At 37.9% G+C, this 24554-nt stretch overlaps 1 protein-coding gene across 1 annotated transcript in view; it reads right to left on the reverse strand.

Annotated features, from left to right (window-relative positions):
- RCAN1 (regulator of calcineurin 1) overlaps positions 1-24177 on the reverse strand; it is a 39917-nt gene extending 15740 nt beyond the window's left edge. The window contains exon 1 of the mRNA XM_030445553.1: positions 23824-24177. Coding sequence (XP_030301413.1) covers positions 23824-24087 — 264 coding nt within the window. The 5' untranslated portion in view covers positions 24088-24177. The remainder of the gene's footprint in view (positions 1-23823) is intronic.
- Positions 24178-24554: the final 377 nt, after the last annotated feature.

Here is a 24554-nt window from a genome sequence, read left to right on the forward strand (position 1 = left end):
GATGCAATGTTGATTGCAATGTTGATTATTTATTTCTATTTAAGGCAAAAAGGGTAAAGAAAAGGTGTCAGGGACAATAGAACAGTCTATAACTCATCATGAAAGTGGTGTACATGCCACACTTAGAAAAGGCTAACTATGGAAAGGGAAGGGCAGGAAACAACTCCTCTAACTTAAACTTGTTGAACGCTTCTATAAATATAGGTATCTATATAAATCTCTTCCTCTCAGTGGAGATTAAAAAAGAGGAAAGCAAGAAAAATCCTCCAAAGATCATCTATATTTATTATGAACTAAAAAAGAACAAGGGCTTTTAAACCAAAATGTGTTATTAGGCCATTTTTGCATGCTATAGAAAAAAAGAAAAAAGAAAAAAAAAGCATCTGTAAACTATTAACAGCAAACTGAAGGAAGTTTTATTTTAAAAAAATGTTCCTGCACCTCCCAAGATATAAAGTAACATCTCATAAGCATTTTGTAACTATGAAATTAAGGAAGCATGAGGTGATCACCTTGTAAGTAGGAAAAATCATCAGCAGTCTGGCCTTTTCAAGGTTATTTGAATACCAGCGTGGGGAAAAAAAATCCAGACAGTAATTAACAGATAGGTGGATTGGCAAGATGAAACAATTCAAGAAAAAAAGAAAGAGGAGACATTATATACCATCAGCTACTAAACCAACGCCAGCCTTTTAACTATTTCTTCAGTGAGGGGGCACCTTCTGAAGGTGAAAAAGACTGTTTTTTAAAGAGGCAACAGCTGTAAAGTTATTTATAAGCTAGATTCAGTGAAGGGAGAGGTCCAGTGGATAGGGCACATGCTTCGAGTGGGATTCATACATTCTTTAAGCACGTCATACATATTCTAACACTTACACAGCTGGAGTGCTGCACTCCAATGACGCCTCTGCGCGTTGCCCATGCGTTAGGGTGAGTTAAGGGGCATCAAGGAAATACTGCTGCTGGGCTTGTACATTGGTATCTAAAAGATACTGTATTTGAAGACTGAATAGGGACCACATTTCAGAGGCATGGGCCTTTAGTGCTAACCTAGATGCATTTAAATGTTGACAGTGACATAAGCAGAACTATCTTCAGCAGCCAAATCAAGAAGTGATGAGGAATGGATGTTCTTGCATGAAGACATTCATGTCGTGACAAGCTTACGAGAAAAGATGTAGATGAAGAAAGACACAGGAAAAAAGTTCCCCAAATATAATTTGTGATGTAAGAGAGAAAGATCCTAAAGGTGCACCACAATCCAGTCCCACAAATGGGTGCATTTTACTCAAATCCTATCAAATTGAAGCAAGCATGATCAAGACTTCCCTATATCCAGATGTTCCGGTAGTAAGCACACACTTTCAAAATTCTTGATATGCACCCTGGAGCTAAAAGAAGCATCACAAATTAAAAACTCTTGCATAACACTGAACCTATATTTGTTTTATGGTATAAAACCCCAGTAAACTGAGACTTGTTTTGATATATACATATATAAAAATACAGTGATGAAGACACTTAACATACTTGACTAAACAGGAATTTTTAAAAACTAAATTTTGAGCTGATTGAGCAGGATTACAATCTTGATTCAAGTATTAAAGACTGTCTTCTAAATATATATATTTATATATAATATGTCAATTAGAGTAAAAGCTTGATGTCAGCATCCCAGTCTGCCAAATATTGCAATACTGGAAAAAAAAAAAATCAAAGCTGTCCACCTCTCTGGCTTAATGAAACACACACTGATCATCACGACAGAATTAAAATGCAAGTGACACTTTTGGTTCAATATTCTTCTTTATTCACTGAAACTTTTCTAAAAAGACCAAAAGAAGTCAAGATATTTTTATCACACTTTGTACATTCTACATAATGAAGGAGATAAAAGGTCAGCACTGAGGAGAAAAAGCAGAAGAAATGAATCTGTGTCATCTTATCTTCATTCTGTACTCAGCCTCTTCATCAAGAGTTACCATTATAAAGAACTACTGCACATTAAAGCTTCACCAATTTAAGCAAGCTAACCATTTTTTTTTTTTTTTTTTTTTTTTTTGGACCAACCAAGGTTTTGTTTTAAAATATGTTCTGAAACAGTCAGATAATACTTTAGTGGTTTCTGGATTCATAATCCAGGACCTCTTTGGTGGGCACTTTCAATCAGCTGGCTAGACAAGGAGTTCCAAGGTTCTTTAATGCAAGAAAACTCTGAAGCCAGCTGAGATTTGTACTAAGTGTTTTGGAAGCTGCTAGAAGCAGACTATCAACCTGTGTTTTGGTAGTATTTGCACCATTACCTCTACTTGATTCCACAGTGCATTGAAACATGACATGCCTATAACACATTAAACAAAAATTTCAAAAGAAGAAAGTGACATCCCATGGTTGAAACCCAAACCAAGTCATTTCTATCTGACTGTACTGAAACAAAACCAGAGCTTTTGAGCTGCAATGAATCTTCCATGATCACACTGAGGAAATCAAATCAGTTCACCATGGCTAGGAATAAAAATAGTAGTATATAAGGGAAGATACAACAGTATTCATTCCTCAGTTCCATCTGTATTTTCTTATTGGAAGGTCCTGAAATACTGCAGATGCAAGCTCAAAGCTAACAAAAGTAGAAAAGGCAGACGAGCAACCACTACAACCATATTTTATTTACTCCCCCAACATAACAGCAAGGGGAGTGGTACTAGTGGTCCCTCCTCCCAGAAACTGCTTCTCAGTATTACTCTGGTAGACTTTGAGTACAAACGTACACCCAAAGTTAATATAAAGGTATCATTCAGTGGACTTGCCCTCACTGATGGAAAATAGCTGATTGAAAATCTTCAAGAGCTATTATTACTCTTTGATGACATTTGCTGAAGTAGCATTCTGGCTTGCCTTCAGATCTATTACTTTAAAGCAATTTTGGAACACTTTCTTTTGAATAAAATTGCAGAGAATAGTTTGATACAGTAGACAGTGAGACAATTTTCATTACCATTTAATCATAATTCTTGAAAGCTCCAACCATATTTCTTCTGCTTCCACATAAAATTTCACCTCTTAAAGACTTGTGAATTGCAACTCATTTTCTCTAATGCATGCCAGTTAACTTACTAATTTTCTTGATATTAATTCTACTGCTTTTCACATGACAAAAAAATTAAAATTCCACAGAAGGTTGCCTGCATCTATTGCTATTATTTCAAAACGAGAATAAAGAAGAAATGCTATTCAAATTAGTTCTTAATGCTATTACAAACATCTATTTGAAGTCTGAAACTACAGACTGTACCCTGAAGCTGTAAATCCTTTCAGCAGAAAGCCATAATGCCAAGGGATCCAAAGTTTTGACCACAGAAGTGTGCATCACCCATGGACGTCAGCGATGTTTCTATGAAGCCAAGTGCTGAATTCAGCCATTTCTCTGCACACAAAAGCCATGTACTCCACAGTCACCTCAATGGGGGACTAAAATAAGATTCCATAACCCACTGATTTATTTTTTTTAAACACAGGTTCCAAAAGCATTGTCAAGAAGGAAAATAGCTGTTTTTACTGAATAGATTCTTACAAGATCTTTTTGTTCACAGGAGCTTACAATATAGAAACTGTCGTCATGCTTGCATTATGTAGCCTACTTATGTTCAAACAGAATATAAAGAGCTGTGCTCCATCACAGAAGGGCTATTTACAGATTCAGTGTGTGACAGTTTTCCAGCCAACCATCTGAAAAATAAACACCTACAGTGTGCTTATTCCTTCCTTGGAAAAATCCATGACTTACACTTCCATTTCCAAGCATTAAACACTAAATTCCTGTTCACTGACTGGTAACATAAAAATGGCAGTCTGGAAATTCCACTACAGAATATTTGAGTAAGCAACTAGACTAATTTAGAAATTTTTTTATTATGGCAAATATATTCCAAAATTTGAAGTCTTTTTCAACATATTTCCACTCCTGCAAGGCATTTACTAAAGTAATCCATAGTAAATATATTACAATTTTGACGTCAAGCAAGCATTTTGGAATGAAATAAACATTCCCATGCAGTTTATTTAATGGTAACTACTTTTCTATTAATATTAAAAATACCATTCAACCTAGAAAAATTACTTCCAAGTGGTAAAAACTAGCATCCAAAATTTTGCTAAAGTGCAAAACTGCAGTGACTAAATAGAATAGTAGACTTAAAGGGGAAAAAGTATATCGGGATTTTTATGCTGAGAGCATTTTAGAAGAGATAAACAACTGCTTCATTGGGAAAAATGTTTTTACTAAGAGGCAAAACCAGAACAAGTAAATAAGAATTGCATAGGCTTTTGTCAATCAGTATGGACAGATAATACAAAAAGAGGCTATTCAAATACACCTGTGTAAACCAGCATCTTAACTTATCATGACTAAACCTGCTGAGGAAAGAATGGAGCCCTTTACGGAAAAGTCTCCCAAGTACTTTGTTCAAAAGGGGGAATTTCAGAAAAAAAATCTAAAAACCTAAATTGAGCACCCATGACACTGAATTACTGCCAATTGAGGTAATGCCACCTGAAAGCCTGATCAGCACCAGAATTCCATCCTGCCCACCTGTAATTCAGAGCCATCCTGCACTTAGGAGCTTCAAACCAGTCAGTCCAGAGTAGCTGGTGTGTCCTTGGAAGAACACAGGAGTAAAAAGTATTTATGACTTCTGTATACATAAGAAGTATGTTAGAAAGCTCATAAAGCCTGTTCTCACATGGAAAGCAGGAAACATTCATCAATAAGTAGCATCCTAAAAGGTTAGTAATTTCTGGGGAGCACTCTGCACTCACTCACAGAATTACTAAGAGCCAACCTATTCAGATACCGTTGAGGGATAATCTACTCAGGACACTACTTAATCCTTTAAATAATGATTTGGGGGAAAAAAGGCATTGTTTATTGTATTACACTTTGAAAAAGCTCCTTCATGCAAGTATAAATCCATAGAAGAAAAATGTCCCTTAAAGTGATAGGGAGAGTTTTCTCAAAGTCAGCAGACAAAAAAATGGAATGTCTTGAAACTCTAAGCAAGTTTCAATCAAGTACGACACCAGGATAAAGATAAAAGGGCTATCCCTTTGTGATTTGTATTTGTGATAAAGTTTTGTGAAAATACATGGGGCTGGGCACAGTAGGAGGATCAAGAAAGAAGCATGCAGAACTCTGTTGTCAGCTATTCAGCTTGGCAGAAGCCAGTCAGGCAGCTTACGTAGGCCACCAGACAAGCTAGAACAAGTATCAGCACATGCTGCAAGATGCAAAGAAGGGAGAATTCAGAATCTTGTATAAGACATCAGCCAAGGACACGAATGCAAAGTAAGACAGACATTTGTTTCACAATCTGTGAAATATGCTTAGCAGACAGATTTGCAAGCTTTAGGGGCTCGCTTAATCCACATGCTATAATACAATTTTAGAAATTACCTCAAGAAATAAAGCTGTCTTGATTTTCCATGAGTTTCCAGAGCTCAAAACAAAAGTTAAGAATAAGGCTTAAGGATACCTTAAAATAACCACCACCTAATTTGCACATAAAGGATGAAATGCATACTGAGCAAACAATGTGAATCTGAAAAATACATTTGCATGTACTTATACACGCTTTTGGTTTTAATAATGAAAGCACAAAGGCCAGAAATGACAGAAAGAATTAGGAGTGGTTATCTAGGGCACAGTACAATGGACAAAAATTGAGAAGAAAAAAAGAACACAAATGGATGGATAGGTTCAAGCTTGATTCTGTATATAGAACAGGGGAGAACAGTGTTCAGCACAATAGCATCTTGTGTGCCTAAGAATTAACTTTTAGAAGTCCTTTCTTGTTGTTAAATTTCTTCAGATTTATTTAACTGGAAATGAAGCAACCATCCACTTTCCAAAAAACCTCATAGTTCAAGTTGCCTAAGCTCCATTCCTTCACATTACCCTCTTTCAAAAATAGCCCAGTAAGTTAGCAGGACAGTTCAGTACAGCTGACTAGGAAAAGTGAGCACAGACCTAACTAATAATAATCCAAGAATATATCCATGCACAAACTGTCGCCCACAGCCTCCCCCCCAACAAACCCAAACAAAAATAAAATCAAAATACAACCTGACTTCCTATGCACCCCCCTAGAATACTGATGCAGTCACCTTTGGCAGAACCAGCTCCTGTCAAGGAAGAGGAAGCAGCAAAAAAGTGAGACTTGACAGTCATTCAATACTCACAGCTTCACACCTAGGAAAGGGTGTCTGCAAGTCCAAGCAACTCCCTTCCAAACACCAAGGACTCTTCTAGGCTTTTAGACCAACTGCCCGTGTCACAACAACTAATACAGGATTTGCTCCAAGATAGATTGAAGCTTGTACTCCCTCACCCTATGCACTTTTTTCCTAGCACCTCTCAGATACTCTTTAGTCTTGTCATGCCATAATCTTTAGCACACTTGCTAGTGCAAAAAGCATTAATGTTTGCACACTTATGCATTTGCATGCATAAACTTGTCTTAACAGATACCATGAAAAAAAAATTCATTATCTAGCAAAGAATTACTTGGCCTGTATATTACTTGGCCTCATACTGCATATGAGGATACCCTTTCTAGTAGTCCTCTAAACTGCAGTCGGTACTGCAGTGTACACATTATCAAACATGTAACTTGTGGAGTACCAATACAGAAGCCTTCACTTGCATAGTTAAGCTGTTTACATTGTGCAGTCTTAGACTTTGCTTTGCAGTTACCCTGAAAATAAGCCCCTGACACTCAAAGGAGAAAAAACAAGTAACAGTTTCAGAACAGAGAGTGAAAACATCCCCCTCACCTCTTTTTAATTATGCCAGCAGGAAAACACAAGTAGAAGAGGAAAAACTAGGGAAGACAGTAAAGAAATTCTCTGAACATCTTACAAATTTGAAGATTTCCCCCTAGATACCCCCATCTTTTGTCTGATATTAAATATAATGATTTTTTCCAAATAATATTTTTTAAATTATTAAAACATTTTTAGAAAGATGAGAAAGTCAAAGAGCAGCAACTGTAATTGCTTGATAGACTAACTATAGCTTTTCTTATTTATGACACATGATTTGTATAAAATCATGGAAAGCTGAACTATTTCCTGAGAACAGAAGGCAAAAGGTGGTCACAAACATTTCTTTGACTAATTCATTCCACAGAGCTTTCCATAAGTGATTCATAGGTGCACTCAGCTTTCCTGGAAAATATTTCACAAAGTCTGCAGAGCATGTAAATAATAGATCTTCATTGTCTAGTTTCTAACTGTGAATCTTTGAGACTCTCTCTTAAAAAGCATAGAGCAAGTTTTAGTGACTTAGTTCTATCAAACAGGGGTTTTGCTAATTCAAGCACTCCCATAGACAGCATAAATACCATCATGGCAAATATGCACACACTTCTTTTCCTACGCAGGTTACTCCAGACTTACACACAGTTCTACTTTGACACATAACTATACTTAGTGCATCCTTTTAGTAGCCCACTTTATACTCTCTTGCGTGTCCTGATATCACTATTTAACACTTGGATTCTGTTTTCAGTGAGTCCATGCCACAACTTTGCCACTTTCCTCAAGGAAAGAAGAATCAAGTCCTTATCTGTAAGTTCCTCTATGAAGGGATTTATTGCTATTTGGACATTGCCACCAAAATGACACAACACAGTCCCTGAAACTATCAATAAATAATTAGTTACCTGTTTATTATGCCTGAAGGTAAGACTATGAGTACAGGCTCCAACAATTTGACTTTGTGGCAACCTCGTAAGGTAGAGGCTGTTAAGCTCCAGTGAAAAGACAAACAGCTCCTGCAAAAAGAAGCTTCAGAGCAGAGCTGTCAGCAGCTCTAATGCCCTTTCCATTGACAAGGAAAGGGTCACACTGTGTTTCAACAGCAGGACATCTTATCCTTTAATAGTGTCTATGTGGGAAAACACTCGAGTATATACATTCAAATCCCAAATCTATAGATGTACTCATAAACAGGACTGGAGTTTCACAGACAATTATTCTTGTTCCTTTATAGAAGGGTGGTAATTATATATACTGACTCAATTCAAGATTTAAGTAAAAATATGTTGCACATGGTGATAAATTTGTTTGGCCTTTTAGGAGGACCATCTCTCAGGAAACATCTGCCATATCCTCTGAGACACAAATCTTCAGAAACTGGGAAAGAGGGTAGGCTGGGGGACAGAAGGGTGGGTGTTTAATCTGATTTTGTTTTAAAATGTTGAAAATAAAGCTGAATGCTAATTTAAAAAAATATTTTAAAAACCCAAAACGTACGTAATTTTTCACTTTTCATTTCTTACATATTCCTGTCTACTAGAGCTTGAGCCTTTGATGCCCTAGGAAACAGGATTTACTTTCTTTTTTTTTTTTTCTTTAAGGAAACCTAGAAATAGCATCTCTGAATACTCACATCTTTTAATAACAGTTTGTTCTTTTCTTGGGAGTCACAACACTACAGAGTTTGTTTACATAGAAAGACTGTGAAATAATTACAAATTCTCTAAAACTACTTGCCTGACTGGTTGCTAAAATCCTTTCTGGTGTTCAGTTCAACACAGCACAGACTGGTGAGGCTGACTTCAGTACTCGATCAAAGTTCTGAGTCAGGAGGGTACTACTTTAACAAGCAAGTCTCCTAAGTAGTTCCCAGGACCCTCATCTCCTGTTTTCATTTAGAAATTTAAGGGAACCTTATTTTGTTTAGTATGCAAATAAGCTGTGAAACTACATGTAACATGGTTACATTTTTATTTATACCTGTGTTGCTGCCTCTGTGCAATTCAAAGGGTAAAAGGTTGATTTCTCTTACCACATATTCTTTCCTGCTCAATACATTACTCAATCCAATTTTTCCCTTCCCAGACAGTCTGCCAAAGCAGTGCTCACATTTCTCATGGCTTCAATGTGACTTCCAAATTTCGTTTTGATAAGAGCTTTACAGTTCTTGCTTCAGGCAAGCTCTGATGGACTTCCACTAAGCCCCCATTTGAAATTGTATTGTTTACACTATGCTCTATTCATTTTTACAAATTTCAGAAACATAGTTATGACATATATAACTAGTGCTATCAAAATAGGTTGTCAGTGTTAAAAAATTGTTCCTATTGCCCCAAGAAAGTTAAATAACAAAGAAATTTCAGCATGATATTAAACATGGATGTTAGTTCTCAGGTTTCCTTAGTGCTTTCAAATGTCTTGTTTTCTTCTACTTGTTGTCCCTCAAACCCTGTTTTGGAAAATACAACCACGAAGCCTTTCCTACAGCCAAGGAAGAAAGGCAGACAGCTCCCTCCAGGGCGCTGCCCTGAGCTATTCTTAGGCTGTTTGCTATTAATGCCACTCTCCAAGGTATTTCCAAGGAACTGCATTAAATTACTGCAACAATAACGTCCTAGTCAAATGAAAGACTACTATTGTATACTTAGCCTTTAAATAAATACAGAAATAAAGACATTTTTCCCATGTGAACAGTTACACCTTATAATATTTTCCAGATGAATCAGGTTTTGATTGAACTACTTCTGTTAAAAGCTTGGAGATAAATTGCTGTATTTCTTAAGTTTGACTACGGGGAAAACACTAATGTGCTCTGGTGTCCTTCATAAATACAGTTTGCACACAACTAACACTTTTAGTAGTCCATACACAATTAACACTTTTAGTAGTCCAAGTTTCATCAACACTGTATTCTTAACCACCAAAGACTGAACACTTCTCAAAGCCACTTCATTCTGTCAGGCTCTAAGGAAAGTACTACCTCGATTGTTTCTAAAGCCAACCCAGAAAATTTTAGCTGACATCTCAAACCTGCCAAGCAGAGCAAAAAAGAGCTTACAACAAGCATTTCCAGTTCCATATTATGCAACAGAAATTTTACAACAAGGCTTTTGCAGATTTAAATGTAAAAGAATTAGTCTTCAAATAAGACAATATGCAATGCAAAGTACTAACTGGAGTAGTCAGCAAAAAAGGGATACTTAAAATAAGCAGGAGGAGAAAGAGGTGGCAAAGGAAGGGAAGAGAAATTAAACAATAATGCACAAATCTGTAAGATTAAACAAGTCGGAAAAAAAAAATCATCTTACCAGCAGTTCCTTTAAGAAATCAGTCTGGTGAATTTACAAGCGAAGCTACATCGTCAACTACCACAAAGACTCAGCTGCCTGTTTTAAGGCTCAGAAACTACCAGTTACATTACAGGCAAATAAGCTTGCAATAACAAAATTTTCCAGGCTATGTTCTTCCCTTCAGGGAAGAAGAAAAAAAAAACAAAAAACAAATAAACCACCTCACACTGCTAAATTCCACCTCACACTGCTAAACTAGGAACAATTCTTACAATTCTTACATTACTTACTGCACACCATTTCAACTGTAATTAAAAGCAACTGTTGGATGAAGCAATTACAATAATTCCTTTTCAGCCTGTTATTGATGAGGCACCAATATACTCTAAAATAAATACAACTGTATCTGTCCAGTAGCAAATTTTGGTGTCCCAAAGCCAACCTACTAAAAAATAACATTATGCACTTAAAGATTTAAGTCAGTCTGGCTGGGTCAACACGGTAAGATGCCTCATGACTCAATTGCTGACAGTCATTCTTTGTTTTTAGCTTTACAGATCCAACTACTATTTCCCCCAAACCCTCATGGTCTGTCACACGGGTAACATTTCAATCTTCCCAACCTTTACTCCAATTAGATACATCCAACTGTTCAGAAAGAAGAAAGCTGACCTTCCAAGCTAACACTACTGGTCAGCATGACTATTACCAGTGTTGTGCCAGGTTGTCCTCAGTGCCACACGAAGCAGGTTTTTCTGCTAGAGAGCTGCCCCGGTGTGCAGGGGCCCAAAAGGAATGGCTGTATTGCTCTGCAGTTTTGACACCCTGCAGTGATGCAGTTGGTTTTTCTTCCTCTGTTACTTGGCTTTTGCAGGATCCTTTGCCTGATACTTAAAGCTTATACTTGGGCAATTGTTAAGGATAGGATGATGGGGCAACTGCTCTCCTACTAATTAAGATTAAACTATAGGTCCAAGCATTTAGCTGTGGGAATTAAAACCAAGTTTGTTCTAGGAAAGGGAGACACAGAAGCAAAGACAGCACAGATCCATGAATTTAAGTAACTTGTACTTTCCAATTTGCAATCAACCACTAAGTGACCAGAAGTTAATTCTTCTAATTCCATCTGGTTCTTCTATTATCTACAATTTTTAAATTTACATAGAAGTGAAATTAGTCTTTATTTTTTTAAAGCATCACATACCTTCTGTTTCATTACTCACCACGGCATTTAAAAGAATGGATCTACTACAAGTAACTTTAATGGCTGATTAACTGTGGGAGAGAAACACCACTCAAAAACCAGACACCAGTGCCATCCTCTGTTTCCCAGACCAAAGGACTCCCTAAATAGCATCAATTCAAGTCACAGATATGTCATACAAGACCAGTCCTTATCACCTCTATATTACAAACTACAATGGGGCTTGCTTGTTCTGTATTTTTATTTAATTCCTGCACTGACTTCTACAGAAATCTACTGCAATATACTAAAATATTCTAAATTTAAAGAAAGTCAGTCAAATAAAAAGATAATTCAGAACACAGTCGGAGATAAAAACTTCAATATCAGTGTGGTATCCTGTAGCACCATACTTCTGTGCATTATGGAGGGGGAAAAAAGGGAGTGGCAGCACTGAATAAGAATATGAATTAGGCAGCTGCACATAATTTTATACTGGTTAATTCACTTTAACTAGCAAACATCTTGTGAATCTTTGAGGTTTCAAACACCCCTTAAGGACTGCACCAACTATGGGGCCAGAGGTTTATTATAGTACATAATGTCACAGGTATCATTTTCAGCAAGCAAATTAAAATTTACTGCCACTTACAGTATCATGAAGGAAGCTCTACAGAGGTTTCCAAGACAGAAGCTGGCAATTTAAATTTTGTTTCCATTGAACAAGCACAGACCTCAGAATTCTCACCAGCTTTATGAGAATGCTTGGCATTTTCAGAAGGGAAGGAACCAACTTCAGACAAAGGGGCAATGCTCTCACACAGACTCAGTTCATTCACACCAGAGGGTGATGACAATTTGACAACATTGGACAAACTTGTGCACAAATATAACCCAAAGCCAGGAATGCTGCAAAATCTGATAATAATTCTAAGGTGCATTTCTTGGAAAGTGTGAACTGGGCTATTGGAAGTAACTCACAACCTGAATCTGATATTTAGCTGAAGCGTTATTATCTACTTGCCCCACTTCAGAGCCTTCAAAAGCCCTCTAAAAGTCCTTGCCCTGGTGTAACAGCACCAGGGTGCAGGGCACATGCTCAGAAGGAATGGCCTCGGCCAAGACTGATGTTGCCCAACTCATCAACACTTCCCTCCTCACAGACATGAGTAACCTCCTCTCACTTTCAGTCTTGCTGCTTCTTTTCTAAAAGGAAAGTGGGAGCTTGGGGCATTTCTGCTCATTCACATATGCTCTGATGCATATAGTCAGCTACCATTCTGGTGCATTTAATATAGCTTGTACTTAGAATTCAGCCTCCATATCTGTACCAAATTTTACCTATAAAACCCAATTCACTCTTTATATGAGAAAGATGGTTAACTGGTGAAACTAGATCTAGATATTACCATAGCTGCTGTTTTTTGTGAGTTATTTTTTGTTGGTGTTTCATAATTGCAGCATGAATGTGTATTTTAGTGGGTTTTTTTCTATTGATCTTCAGCTGTCATTTCTGAAAAGCAGAACAGGAGATGTCCCCAAAACATATTTCTAAATTGTTATGGTGTTTTTTCCAGTTATGATAGGTTCATGATGAAATTTAATAAAAAACACTTCTGCAATTAAGTATTTAAGAATCCAACTATATGAAACTACTACTTGAGGGAATGCAAATTTAGGAGGAAGACAAGGACTAAACTAAATGAAAACAGTATGTGTTCTAGGGCTTTTTTTAATGACTAGCTCTTTATATCATGACAACACCATTTTAATTTCAGTATGAAAGGATATTACCATGGGCAAGTAAAAGTTAGTGTTCATCATCTGACCATTCTTCTAATACATTCTCTGTGACTAAGGAAAAAACTAAGAAGAAAAAAATATACTCTAAAACATGAGTCTTTACTGAACCATGATAGTTGTTTAGTGGCTGCTATTTTGGTAAACTTTGAAGAATTAAATTTTCCACTGGAGTCATGGCAGGAAGAAAGGAAGATAGTTTCAAAGTATTTTCAAGGAATGTTCTGAGTGGGTAGCAGAAGAATATAATTGCAACTAGCAGTTGTACTTCCAAGAACATAGTCTGTGCACCTAGAAATATCAAAAGCATTTAAGATATAGTAATAAAGATACTAAAAGGAGCCACAGGAGAGTCTGGATTTTATCCTAAATTACATGCATTTTTGGTAAGGTTAATAACTAAGACACTAATTTTTTTCAGATATGTGTTAGTGACATACTAGAGTGTAGGATAAATCATATAACCTGTAATTGAAAATATACTGAAAGCTTTTTAACAGTTAAATAGCCTAACTGTCTGCAAAATTTATCAAGTTTCCTATGAAACTGACCTTTTCATTGCAGCAGTGACACAATAGTAGCACAAGGGCTGAATTACTTCAACTGCTTGTGGCAGTACCTGGACATTAAAAAAAAAAACAAAACAAAAAAAGCAAACCAAACCAAACCAAAACAAAAAAACCCCCACAAATAACCAAAAAACCCAAAAACAAACCCAAACCAAAACAGCGAAACAGACATGACCATCTGACCTAATCAGAGATGCCTCAGAACAATTTTGCTGTTGGAATGGTAGTGGTAACAAAAACAGCTGGCATTTAAAGTTTTTGAGGTACATAAAAGTAGAGCTTTCATTATTTTGTCTATATTGCAAAAACAGCTGTTTTGATTGAAGGGGAAAAAGGATCTGAGTTATTAGAAAAGAACTCCTGAAACCATTGTAACTTCCTGAATTTTCATGACAACAGGTTTTAGTTTCAGAATTTATGCTTCAATACAATTCTGCATATCGTTCTATCCTATCCTCTGCTTTCCCCTGCTCTTTGATAGAAATCTTTGGTTTTCACTTTTTTTCAGCAGAGGAGAGGAAAACTTCATCATTGCAGTCTGATACTGACAAGAACAGAGTTTTATTTTGGCAGCTTGCTAAGGAAGAAACAAGAGACTTAGCTGCATTTCAAGTAGTTAATTAAGGAACAATCTCTCCTTAAACCCTCTCCTGTGAAGAATTACTACACTTAATCTGCTATGGGTTATGTTACTAAAACTGCTTTTAAAGTTTACTTAGCATATACCAAAGAAAAAAAACTTTAAAAATCTGTTCTTTCTTGGGAGAAAGATATCTGACTCCTGGTGCGAAGGCTTTACCTATAGGTGGGGTCTTTTTAGTGTTCTTAAATTATACGCTGTAATGAGGCGTGAACACATGGGCTAACAGTGTTTTTAATAGAAGGCACAATGATTTAACCTAGTCTCTGATCCGCTTATTCTTTTGGTTATACAACCCCAGGCAAGTTATTCATACTTTCCACTGCCTGCAACAGCAGCTGTTTCACTATCACCCTGGAGCCCCAGGAAAATTCAAGCCCTTAATCAGTGTTTCCATTAGCCAACTGATCTTTGCTATCAGCTTGATGCGATATGGCTGAAGTGCCAAGTAGTCTAATTACTGGAAGTTGATTTTTTAAAAAATCAGTTCTGTAAAGAAGTGTCCACATTCCTCAGAAGTTGAACAAATACCACTCCAGAGTCCCCATTTACTCCTTCTTGCTTACACAAGCCACACACAGAAGTTTTCTCTGCAATATTTCACAAGTGTGTATCTCCTGCTTGACTTAAGAAAAAGCTCTTCTTTAATATCACAAGCTGCAAGAATATAAATTTTAGTTCTTATCATTTCTTTTGGACATATTTAATTTCATCTTTCTTGCTGAACTGTAAGTCTGCAACATACATATTACCACTTTCAGACAAAAAGCAGGATTAAGAGTAGTCTCAGCTTTCTCTAGTAATGAATATACCAGTGCTGCAGCTTCCTAGCAAAGCCAGTAGCTCTGAATAATTATCAAAATAATTCTAGACAGAAATACCAGAGATGGGAGTTGTCCTTAACATATTTCATAACATATAATATCTACATTTTTTGGGTTACACTCTCCTTTTATCATATTTTCACCAGAAACTCACAGATGTGAGTTATTTAAGCATATGGATTATGAATGGCTTCTTCACCTACAAAGAAAGGGAAAGAGGAAAAAAAATCAATTTATTACAACAATACAGCTTACGTCTTCTGGCAGCTTACCAGCTCAGTTCCTATCTCTACAGAGAAAGGAAACAGTACCTCCAGGGGAAAGAAAGGAAACAATTCTTGATGCCTTTCAGCCAGTTTTTATTTGGAAAGCATCCTGAATTTTAAGAGGTCGTTTCACCCAGGTAGTCCCTTATTTTGAAGGCAAAAATAGAAGCTTCTAGAACGGTATTCCATCCATGAAAAGCAATATCCTGATTCTGTTTTATTTGCCTATACAGTATCTAAAAGACAAAGTCTGACTTTCTTTTTAAAGGATATCAAGATTTTTCTTTTATTTCCCAAGACTGATACAAACACACATACATATCAATCCTCATCTCACCATAATCTCCACGCAAAGCCAACATGGAACCCAGCATATTTACAGCTAAAAGACTGGAGACACATCTATCACATCATTAGGATTTCACAACAGTTTTTACATATGCATCAAGAAAGCTCTTTGAAGCTTTCCAACAGGGCAACTACAATGTAACTTTCAGGAAAGCAGTGCCAAAAGCACCCTATTTCTTCTCGCCAGTTGTCTGCCAAATGACTCGAGCTTATCCCATCATGAACATTCTTTAGCCAGGCTGAATATAGACAGAAAAAACTAATCAAACTAATCACAGTATGTTCAACTCACTCCACTTTTACAATAGGGCAGTTTGGTCACATTTACAACTTCTAAAACCACTGGTATAACAGAGATACGCTGGCTCACAGTTATGTGTAAATCTCTAAAATGAAAAGTAAAGTTTACCTTGGACAGTGAGGTTACATCTTAATTTATCAAATCCATTGTTATTAATATTATGAGTACTGATCACTCTGCTTTTATGAGCAGGAGCAATAATATAGACACATACAGTTAATGAAAAGAAGAAAGGCACTCTGATTATCTCTGACAATAACAAATGCTTGGAGGAAGAGACAAAAGGTACAAAGCCAGGCATGTATAAACTACTCTTCTCACATCCAACCTTATCAATAGCACATCACAGACTCTGAGGATTCCTTAATAACTGTGTTCACTGGATATCACTCATGAATCAGTCCCAGCCCTTTTTTAAATATTAGGCTACTGGTCTCCCAAACATTCTAGGACCATGACTTTCACAGCTTACTTATGCATTACACAGACAATTTTTAAAAACTGTATTTTAGTCCTCAGTCTAAGATTCACTGAACACAGTAAGTATTTCAGCTTTACTAATGCATTTCCAGCATATTCTCATATTCTGGGTAGAAAGTAGAAACATTCCATACAGTGGCTCACTCCAGCACCTCAAATCTCTTGTAGAAATGACAAACCTTTAAGATTTAGACTTTGGGGTTGGGTCTTTTTTTGGGGGGGAGGATGTTTTGCTTTGTTTTTATTGATTTTAGTGTGGTTGGGGGGTTTTGTTGAGTGCTTTGGTATATTTTGTTGTTGTGTTTTTTATTTTGTTCCGTTTCTTTTGTTTTGTTTAAGAAAAAAAAGAAACAGAAGTCTGAAAATCCTTCATAAATGCCAGGTTACAATATAGTGCATGAATAATCTCTTCAGATTTCAAAAAACATTTTCTCTTGTGGGGTAGGGGCAGGTTCTGGCAATCTAAATGGAAAAAACACTGTAACTAATTATAAAGTCATTCCAAGTTGCCTGTAGATCAGAAGTGTCTAAAACCCTCTTGTGACACACAGAAGTGTAGTTCTTACCTTAGTTACAGGAGTCTCAGTCAGGTCTATCCCTCAGATACTTCTATAAACATATGTATCAAGTCTTAAAGGGGGAAAAAAGCCAAAAGTAGGCTTTCCCAGGTAGAAGAACAAAACCCAAACTACAATGTAATTTCTGTTTAATGTACACTACCATAAACTTTGCGTAGCCATTTAAAAATTATTTTCCTCATTTTCTGTTCTCAGTTCTTCTGACACTCAGTTATGAAATTAAAACATATTCATTATTAATGACCAATATTAATTACAAATGTAAGTACATAAATGTTATTTATTAAAACTTGCCCAACTAAATAAGCAGTTTCAGTAACAAGCTGCTGGAGAATTGAGCTTTCTACTTTCGACTGTCTTTGCTTCGTTGACTTAGGAGACCTACAGAGGGTCCAAGTGTGACATAAACTTGAACCTGCTCTCAAATACCTCCTCTTTACAACACCAACATATTCCAAGCCACAGCATGAGGGTTCTCTGACATCATCTTATTTTATCAAGGCTTCAGCTAGTTAAGATGCACTAGTTAAGATGCTTTCAGCAGAACAAAAGCTATAGAAATGAAAATAATTATCCCTCCTCTTGTGAAATCAGCCTTTCAATTACAGTTTCATTGTATTATCTGTACATTCAAAAGAAGTATAACTAATACGTGGAGAACAGTTAAAGGAAGCCACCTAAATCACTGTTCAGTGCCTGAGAGTTCAAGTATATGAAAAAAGCAGTAAAGCACTGCTTGACCAAAAAAAAGTTAACACTGTGCAATCCTTTCAAATATTTCTACTCCAACTGAAAAGAGTATTCATCTCAAAACTTGTTCAAGTAACATTTCTGATTTGAATGTTATTAAATTATTTGAAATTTACCCAAATCACCTCTCAGCACAACCAGAAAACATACTCCAGGCTCATAGGCCAAAAAAGCTACTTGAGCGAGAAGACTACAGACATCGCCCTTGAAATAAACACTCACTAAGACTGAATAAAACTTTAATACTTCATAACATGTAGAAGAGTATTCATATTTCCATTTCATTTTCTTATTAAGGCGTAAGAGAAAGGACACAATAAAAACAGGAAAGCACTGTGACCAACCAAACTATAAGCATGCAAATCTGTATTACAAGTCTATAAAGTGTATAGCTTTTGTCTTGAGTGATGAATACTGTAACTTCACTCCTTTGTGATATTTCACCTCTTTGTAACTATTGACAAGATTTCAACAGAGAACACATATATAATGTGAAGTGTTGGAAGCCTTCAAATTATTCAAGAAGGATGACATATTTTTAGAAAAAAAAAGACTTTTTTTTCTGCAAACCCTCAGAAACTAAGGAGGTTAGGCACTCCAGCAGCTCAGGAGTTCATGTTTGGCCTCAGATGCAGAGATAAGAACAAATTCTTCCTGTGCATTTGGCAGCCTGAATGCATCCCAGGAGCCATAAAACTGCATTAGCATGGTATTACGCTCTACTGTAATGTCAAAGACTATTACATCAGCCATAGCATTACATTTACATGGCTTCCAGACTTAAGGCATTCAAAAGTCTGCCTTAACCTGTTAATAGCCAAAGAATAATTCTGCATAATCTGAAAATAAAGTAGCTAAAAAATTCCAGAAGTTGCCAAAACTTTCATAATGAAAGATTTATTTTTTTTTTCCTAACTTTTCCTTAGTCACTTTAGTGCTCGGTGTAAAAACAGGTTATTAGGAAACTATCCAAGCACCAAACTTAACTTTGTGTTTCTCTGGAAAGCAATAGTACAGAAAGAACTACAAACATTGACAAAAAATATATGAGAAAGAGAAAGAATGAAAATCTTTAAAATTTAAGCACATAAAAGTACAGATGCCATTAAATAACTTTTATGTTCCAACCAGGGGAACATCTTACCAAAACCAGAAGCCTGGTCACAAAAATATAAACATGTAGAAACACTCACCTTCTTGAAATTTACTTTAAAAATGTTTTTTAAATGTGATCTAAGAGGATTATCAAACTTTAAGTAAATGGATTAATGAGGCATGTGACTGAGACAGGAAGAGATTACCAGAAAACCCAAGTCCTATTCAGTAAAGAAAGTTTTGTAAACACTCCTGAGAAATTTGATAAACTTCCTGTAAATTAGAAGTAATTCTCTAAGTATTTTTGAAAACACAAAGTACATGCAGCATCTCATGATTATTCCAGTTAGGCTGTAAATTAATTAAATATTTCTAAAAGCATGACTCATTTAACAATGGTTTTATTTTCAGATAATCCACAGACAAGTTTTTCCATACTGAAACTACATAAAGGTAAAGGAAGAATAGAATTTTAAAGCTATGATAATCATTAACAAGATTGTGATACACCTGCCATGACTGATTTTTTTCTTGGTTATAGCACTGCAGAGATTTCTGACCCTAGTTAGGCCTTATCTTCAAACATGACTACATATTTTTTTTTAATAAATAACCACTGACGCTGTTTCACAGCCAGTTTATTTTTGCCTGTCACTGGGGGTCATGTTAGGACAGATTACTGTAGGAGACAGGCTCACTCCTACTGCTAGCACACTTAAGAGCAATCAAGCTAAGTTTCTTGAAAAATTCAGCTTTGTGGAATTTTCCCTAGCAAGCTCCAGAGAAAAAAATATCGTTATGATATAAAAGCCCATTTTCAGGAGCTATCTTTATGAATATAAGTTTCTGTTAATTACCAAGAACCTTTTGGTACAATCACTAGTTGGTCACAACTTATAAGATTTAGAGGATTATGACAATTATGGGTATTATGAAGTAGTTTAAGGAACTCAATGCATTACAGGGAAAGGTAGCTGCATCTTTGTTCTCTTAGCCCCAAAAAGCAATTCTTTCCTCAGTAGCTCCAAACTCGAATTATTTCTAGATATTCTTTATGTTTCCCTTTTATTCTTCACAAATTAAACGAGTAAAACTTGTCTACAATTAAGCTGAAATGGAAACCCAACAGTTAGAATAGACCTAAGTAACCTACTTAGCGACAGACTACCAGGGCATAAATGAAGTTCTTTAGCCCCCCTGTGGCTGTACTCAGAACTTGAAAGTCATCAGTGAAGTATGCCACATCCCTCCAGGATTACAAAACACAAGCAAGCCTATTACCTACTGGGCTTGCCATTTGACAGCAGAATTTCTATTAAAAACCCCAGAGTGTCCTCTACTGACATAAAAAGGCTCTTAAAAATCGGGTATCATTTGAGGAGGATGGAAATATGGAAAAGCACAATTGTTAGCTCTGATAATTAGCTACTGACACCTTTTTTTTTTTTTTCTTAAAACGAGTTCTTAGGAACACAGTTACAGTAGATCAAACTCATCTGCATGTTCCAAAAAGAAATACTGCTTTTCCCTAAGAATTACAGTTCCTCAAACCTTGAGTCAACACTGCAACTACCAAAAAGCTCGGGGCTAAGGGTGGAAGACACTTATGGAAATCAAAAAAGCATTTCTCCAAGGTAATTAGCCAACCTAAGGATCAGATAAAGGGTTTTCATTTAAGCTTGTACACTTTCTTGTACACTTCAGCGAAAACAAGAGGATGCAGAATCTATAGGTATTCCTCCAACTGTGCTTTAGAAAAACTTGAGAGAAGGTATTTCAGTGTTCTCTGAAAGATTTTGGAACCAACATCAAAAAACTAGCTATGAAGTATTTAAGCAAGTCAGATTCTTACAAGAACAAATCAGAGAACAGTCATTTACCAGAACTATTACCCGACTTGAAAGGATGGTTTATTTTTTAAGAGATTGATGGCAAACCTAATAGAACTTCAGATTTCTCAACTGTAACATGAACACCTCAATTAAAAACATATTCAAGAGAGGAAGCACAAGAACATAGAGTAAGGATTTCAAGTGCAAATCACTGTTTGGGAAGGGGAGGGCAAAGTAGAAACAGATGCTGTCAGTCATCGTCTAGCTGTCCTATCTCACCTGTGATTGGATCAACCCTCCTCAAATAGGGCAATCCAGGATTACTAAGAGGCCTACTGAAAAGAAAAAAAAAAACAACAAAACACTAAATACATAGTCAAGGTATGAGTGTTACATACACTGGAAAAAGTAAGAAGTTCACAAAATAAAAGAAAGCACACTGCACACACCAAAAGTCACACAACTTTTAAAAACTTCTATGTCTGGTGATATTTTACAATACCTTTACTAATTCCTTTATAATCACAGAAGCAAAGTTACAAATGTTTGCTACACTGATAAGAGCAAATTTGATTTATATATACATATTCTAGAGTAAACCAAATTATTTTTCTTAAAATTAACTCCTTAACAAAGCGCAATCCTTTAGAGTTATCTTTCTAGATATCTATTTCTAGATGCCAAGTTGTCACTCTAGACCAAAATATCTTTTCTTGGATACCAGAATCAGCAAAAGCTAATGTAAAACTGGATGGATTCATTCATGAAGGGCTCTATATTCTCCTCCTCATTAATAATATAACCTTATTCTTTTCATGCCATCCAACAGCAGTATGATGAAGCCACCCTTCGCAATTCAAACTAAGACCCAGCCTTAGTGCCTCACCCCACCTCTTCTCTCTTTGCAACTGCCTGACATCTGGAAAACAGAACACATTAAAAATTTATCCATTCCATGAATCTACTGGTTTTCTACACAGCAGTGATACATTTTCATCTTTGAAAATTTAGCTCTTGCCATCTCTATAATCATATTAACCAAAGCTAAATTACGTATTTCAACAGCAGAGATTCAGATAGCCAAAACCTGAACTATTTCTTCAATTTATTAAAAGTCTTTGTACACCTACCACATTTACAAAATAGCAGGTACCAAGATGCTGTTTAGTTTTGGTTTTTTCCTTTTTTATTTTGCATTATTTATAAAACTTTGAGAAAGATTTTTCTTCCTGCTTGGATAAATATATTTATTCAAGATAATTCTTTCATTCTTTGCCTCAGGAATTTAAATTTTTAAAGGAACAGCTATGCTGCAGCAATTCCATGCTGTAATCCATGGTTAAGATCAGATAGTTTATGTCAATATTATTAACCTCAAAATAATTTATTTTTTTATATAATCTGCATCCTTTCCCACTGCAGCTCTCAGCAAGAAAAATGTAAGTAGTTAAAACAACTTTTTATTGTACTTTTAAGGACACATAGCACTTTGAGTCACTCTAAATTAAGTGTCTGAAGGCAGAATCTCTGGAATAAAAATGGACAAAAAATTGTTCAGGTGTTGAGGTACCTTGTGTGGGATTATGCATCTATGTCACCATCAAAAACACATACACGCTACATACACCTGATGACAGTATACAGAACTATTTATGGGCATTTTCCTAAAAACAGTTGGAATGAATTTAGGGTAAATCCCAGTAAAGGCAAAATTCCCACCACATCTGCGGTTACCAGAAATGCTACAAAAGTATACTTCCATTTGAAGTTATATAACTGTAGAAAGTAACAGGAGATACTGCTACATGGTATTCCAATTTCCAGCACACTTTCAAAGCAGTATAACTGTTAGCAGGGCTGAGCTATTGTACTATAACAACTCTAAATTTTTTTCCACAAAGCGACAGCCAATTATTTTAATAGAATTTTAAACCAGTACCATTTTTGCCTATTTTTTCAAGTTCATTTCTTTTCAGTTTGTTTAAACACCTCATTCAATATCAAACTCACTAGAGAGTAAGAGCTTGATAGCAAAGCCAACTATAAAAACAAAGAGAAAAGTTAGCTTCACTCATTCTTTAATTCTGGCTGAGACAAGTATAAGAAAGATTAAAAAAAAAAAAAAAAAGATCGATTTAAATTCCCTCATCAAGTAGGCCACAAATATAATGAGAAGCATTCGGAAATATTTATATATTACACCTAGAGCTGCAGTTTATACAGTTCATAGTATTCCTCTGACAGCTGCTGCTACCTTCCTCTGCTCTTGAACAATGCTTGATAATATTGGTTAGTTTTAAAAATACAGTGGTCCTCAACTCAGCCAAGCGCTACAGATCTGTAGCTACCTGACAAACCGCCTTGCCTGTAGGCAGGCACTTTCTCGGTCCCCTTGCCTATAAATTACCTCCCTACCACCCTCCCAGTTCTCCAGATGCTGCCTTCTGCCTCGCCAAACGCCCAGCTGAACTGCTGTTCCTCTCTAAATCATAACGGTAACGCTGTCAGCGGAGTGGTTGAGGGCATGATGGTTGGTTGGGGTTTGCTGGCGTTTTTTTGTTCTCCCCTTTCCCCCCCTTCTGGTTTATGCACCCCTACGCCCTGAACTGCGAGTTCAGATCAAAGGAGCCTCCGGATCAGACCTGAGGAGAGGGACCTGGGAGAAGAACTTACACCCCGCGCCCGCCGAGGCGGACTCCCCACGCCTCTTCACACCTGCTTCATTTTATGTCAGGGCAGCGGAAAGGTGGCAGAGCCGCAGACTCGCCCCCCACAGCCTAAGGGCTGCGGAGACCCAGACGCCCGCCGAGACCCGAGCGGAGGGGGGACGCCGCCCGCCTCTCACCCCCCACCCCCGCCGGCCCTCAGCGTCCGCCCCCGCCTCAGGCCGCCGCTCCCCACACGAGCAGCTTGAGGCGGCGGTGTCAGCGGCCCCGGTAGCCGAGAGCCGGCAAAGCCGGGCGGCGGCAGCGGCTCCTCGCCGGCAGAGGGAGCCGGCCCGCGGCCCTGCTCGCGTTCCACCCGGCGTGGGGCGGGCCTGCCCGCTGCGCTCACCCGGCACGGACCGTCCTGGAAGACGCGCGGGTCCAGATTGCAGGCGATGGTAGCGGTGGGCAGGTCCCGCAGCGCCACCGCCTCCATCTCGCCGTCAACGGCACTCCAGTCCTCCTCGGCCTCGGGTGGCGGCGGCAGCAGCGCTTGCGCCTCCTCCTCCTTTTCCTCCTCCTCCTCCTCGTCCCTGAGCGGCATCGGCTGCCGGAGCGGCAGCTCCTCCTGCCCCGCCGAGCCCCTCCCGCTGCTGCTACCGCCGCACTCCATAGCCGGGGGCGAGCGGAGCCCCCGGGGCGGGGCTGGGCCGGGCCGGGCCGGTCCCGTTGGCACACACAGAACTTGCAACCCCCGCCCCGCCCTCTCGGGTCCCGTAACCCCCGCGACGGTTAAACCGCCACCGCCTTCCTGCGCTGCCCCCTCCGCGCGCCGGGCGCCGTGTCAGCCAATAGGAAGGCGCCGCCCGCCGCCTCCGTAGCAACAGGTGGCCCGCACGAACTGAAGGCGCTGCTTCCGCCATCTTGAGTGAGGGCAGTGCAGCGGCTGGCGGGGTGTGAGGGGCAGCGGTGCGGCGTGGGGCGGGCACCCCCGGGGCCAAAGGCACAGCCCGGGGAGGCTGGAGCGGCTGGGAGGGTGGTCAGGGAGGGCTAGGGGCAGAGGTGAGCTAGCGGCTGAGGTTGGGCGCACGCCGGGTGAGCCGCGGGCGGTAGGGATAATAGGAGTGACCAAGGGGCAAG

This window comes from Calypte anna, chromosome 1 (assembly GCF_003957555.1).
Source record: "Calypte anna isolate BGI_N300 chromosome 1, bCalAnn1_v1.p, whole genome shotgun sequence".
In the NCBI taxonomy this organism is placed as follows: Eukaryota; Metazoa; Chordata; class Aves; order Apodiformes; family Trochilidae; genus Calypte; species Calypte anna.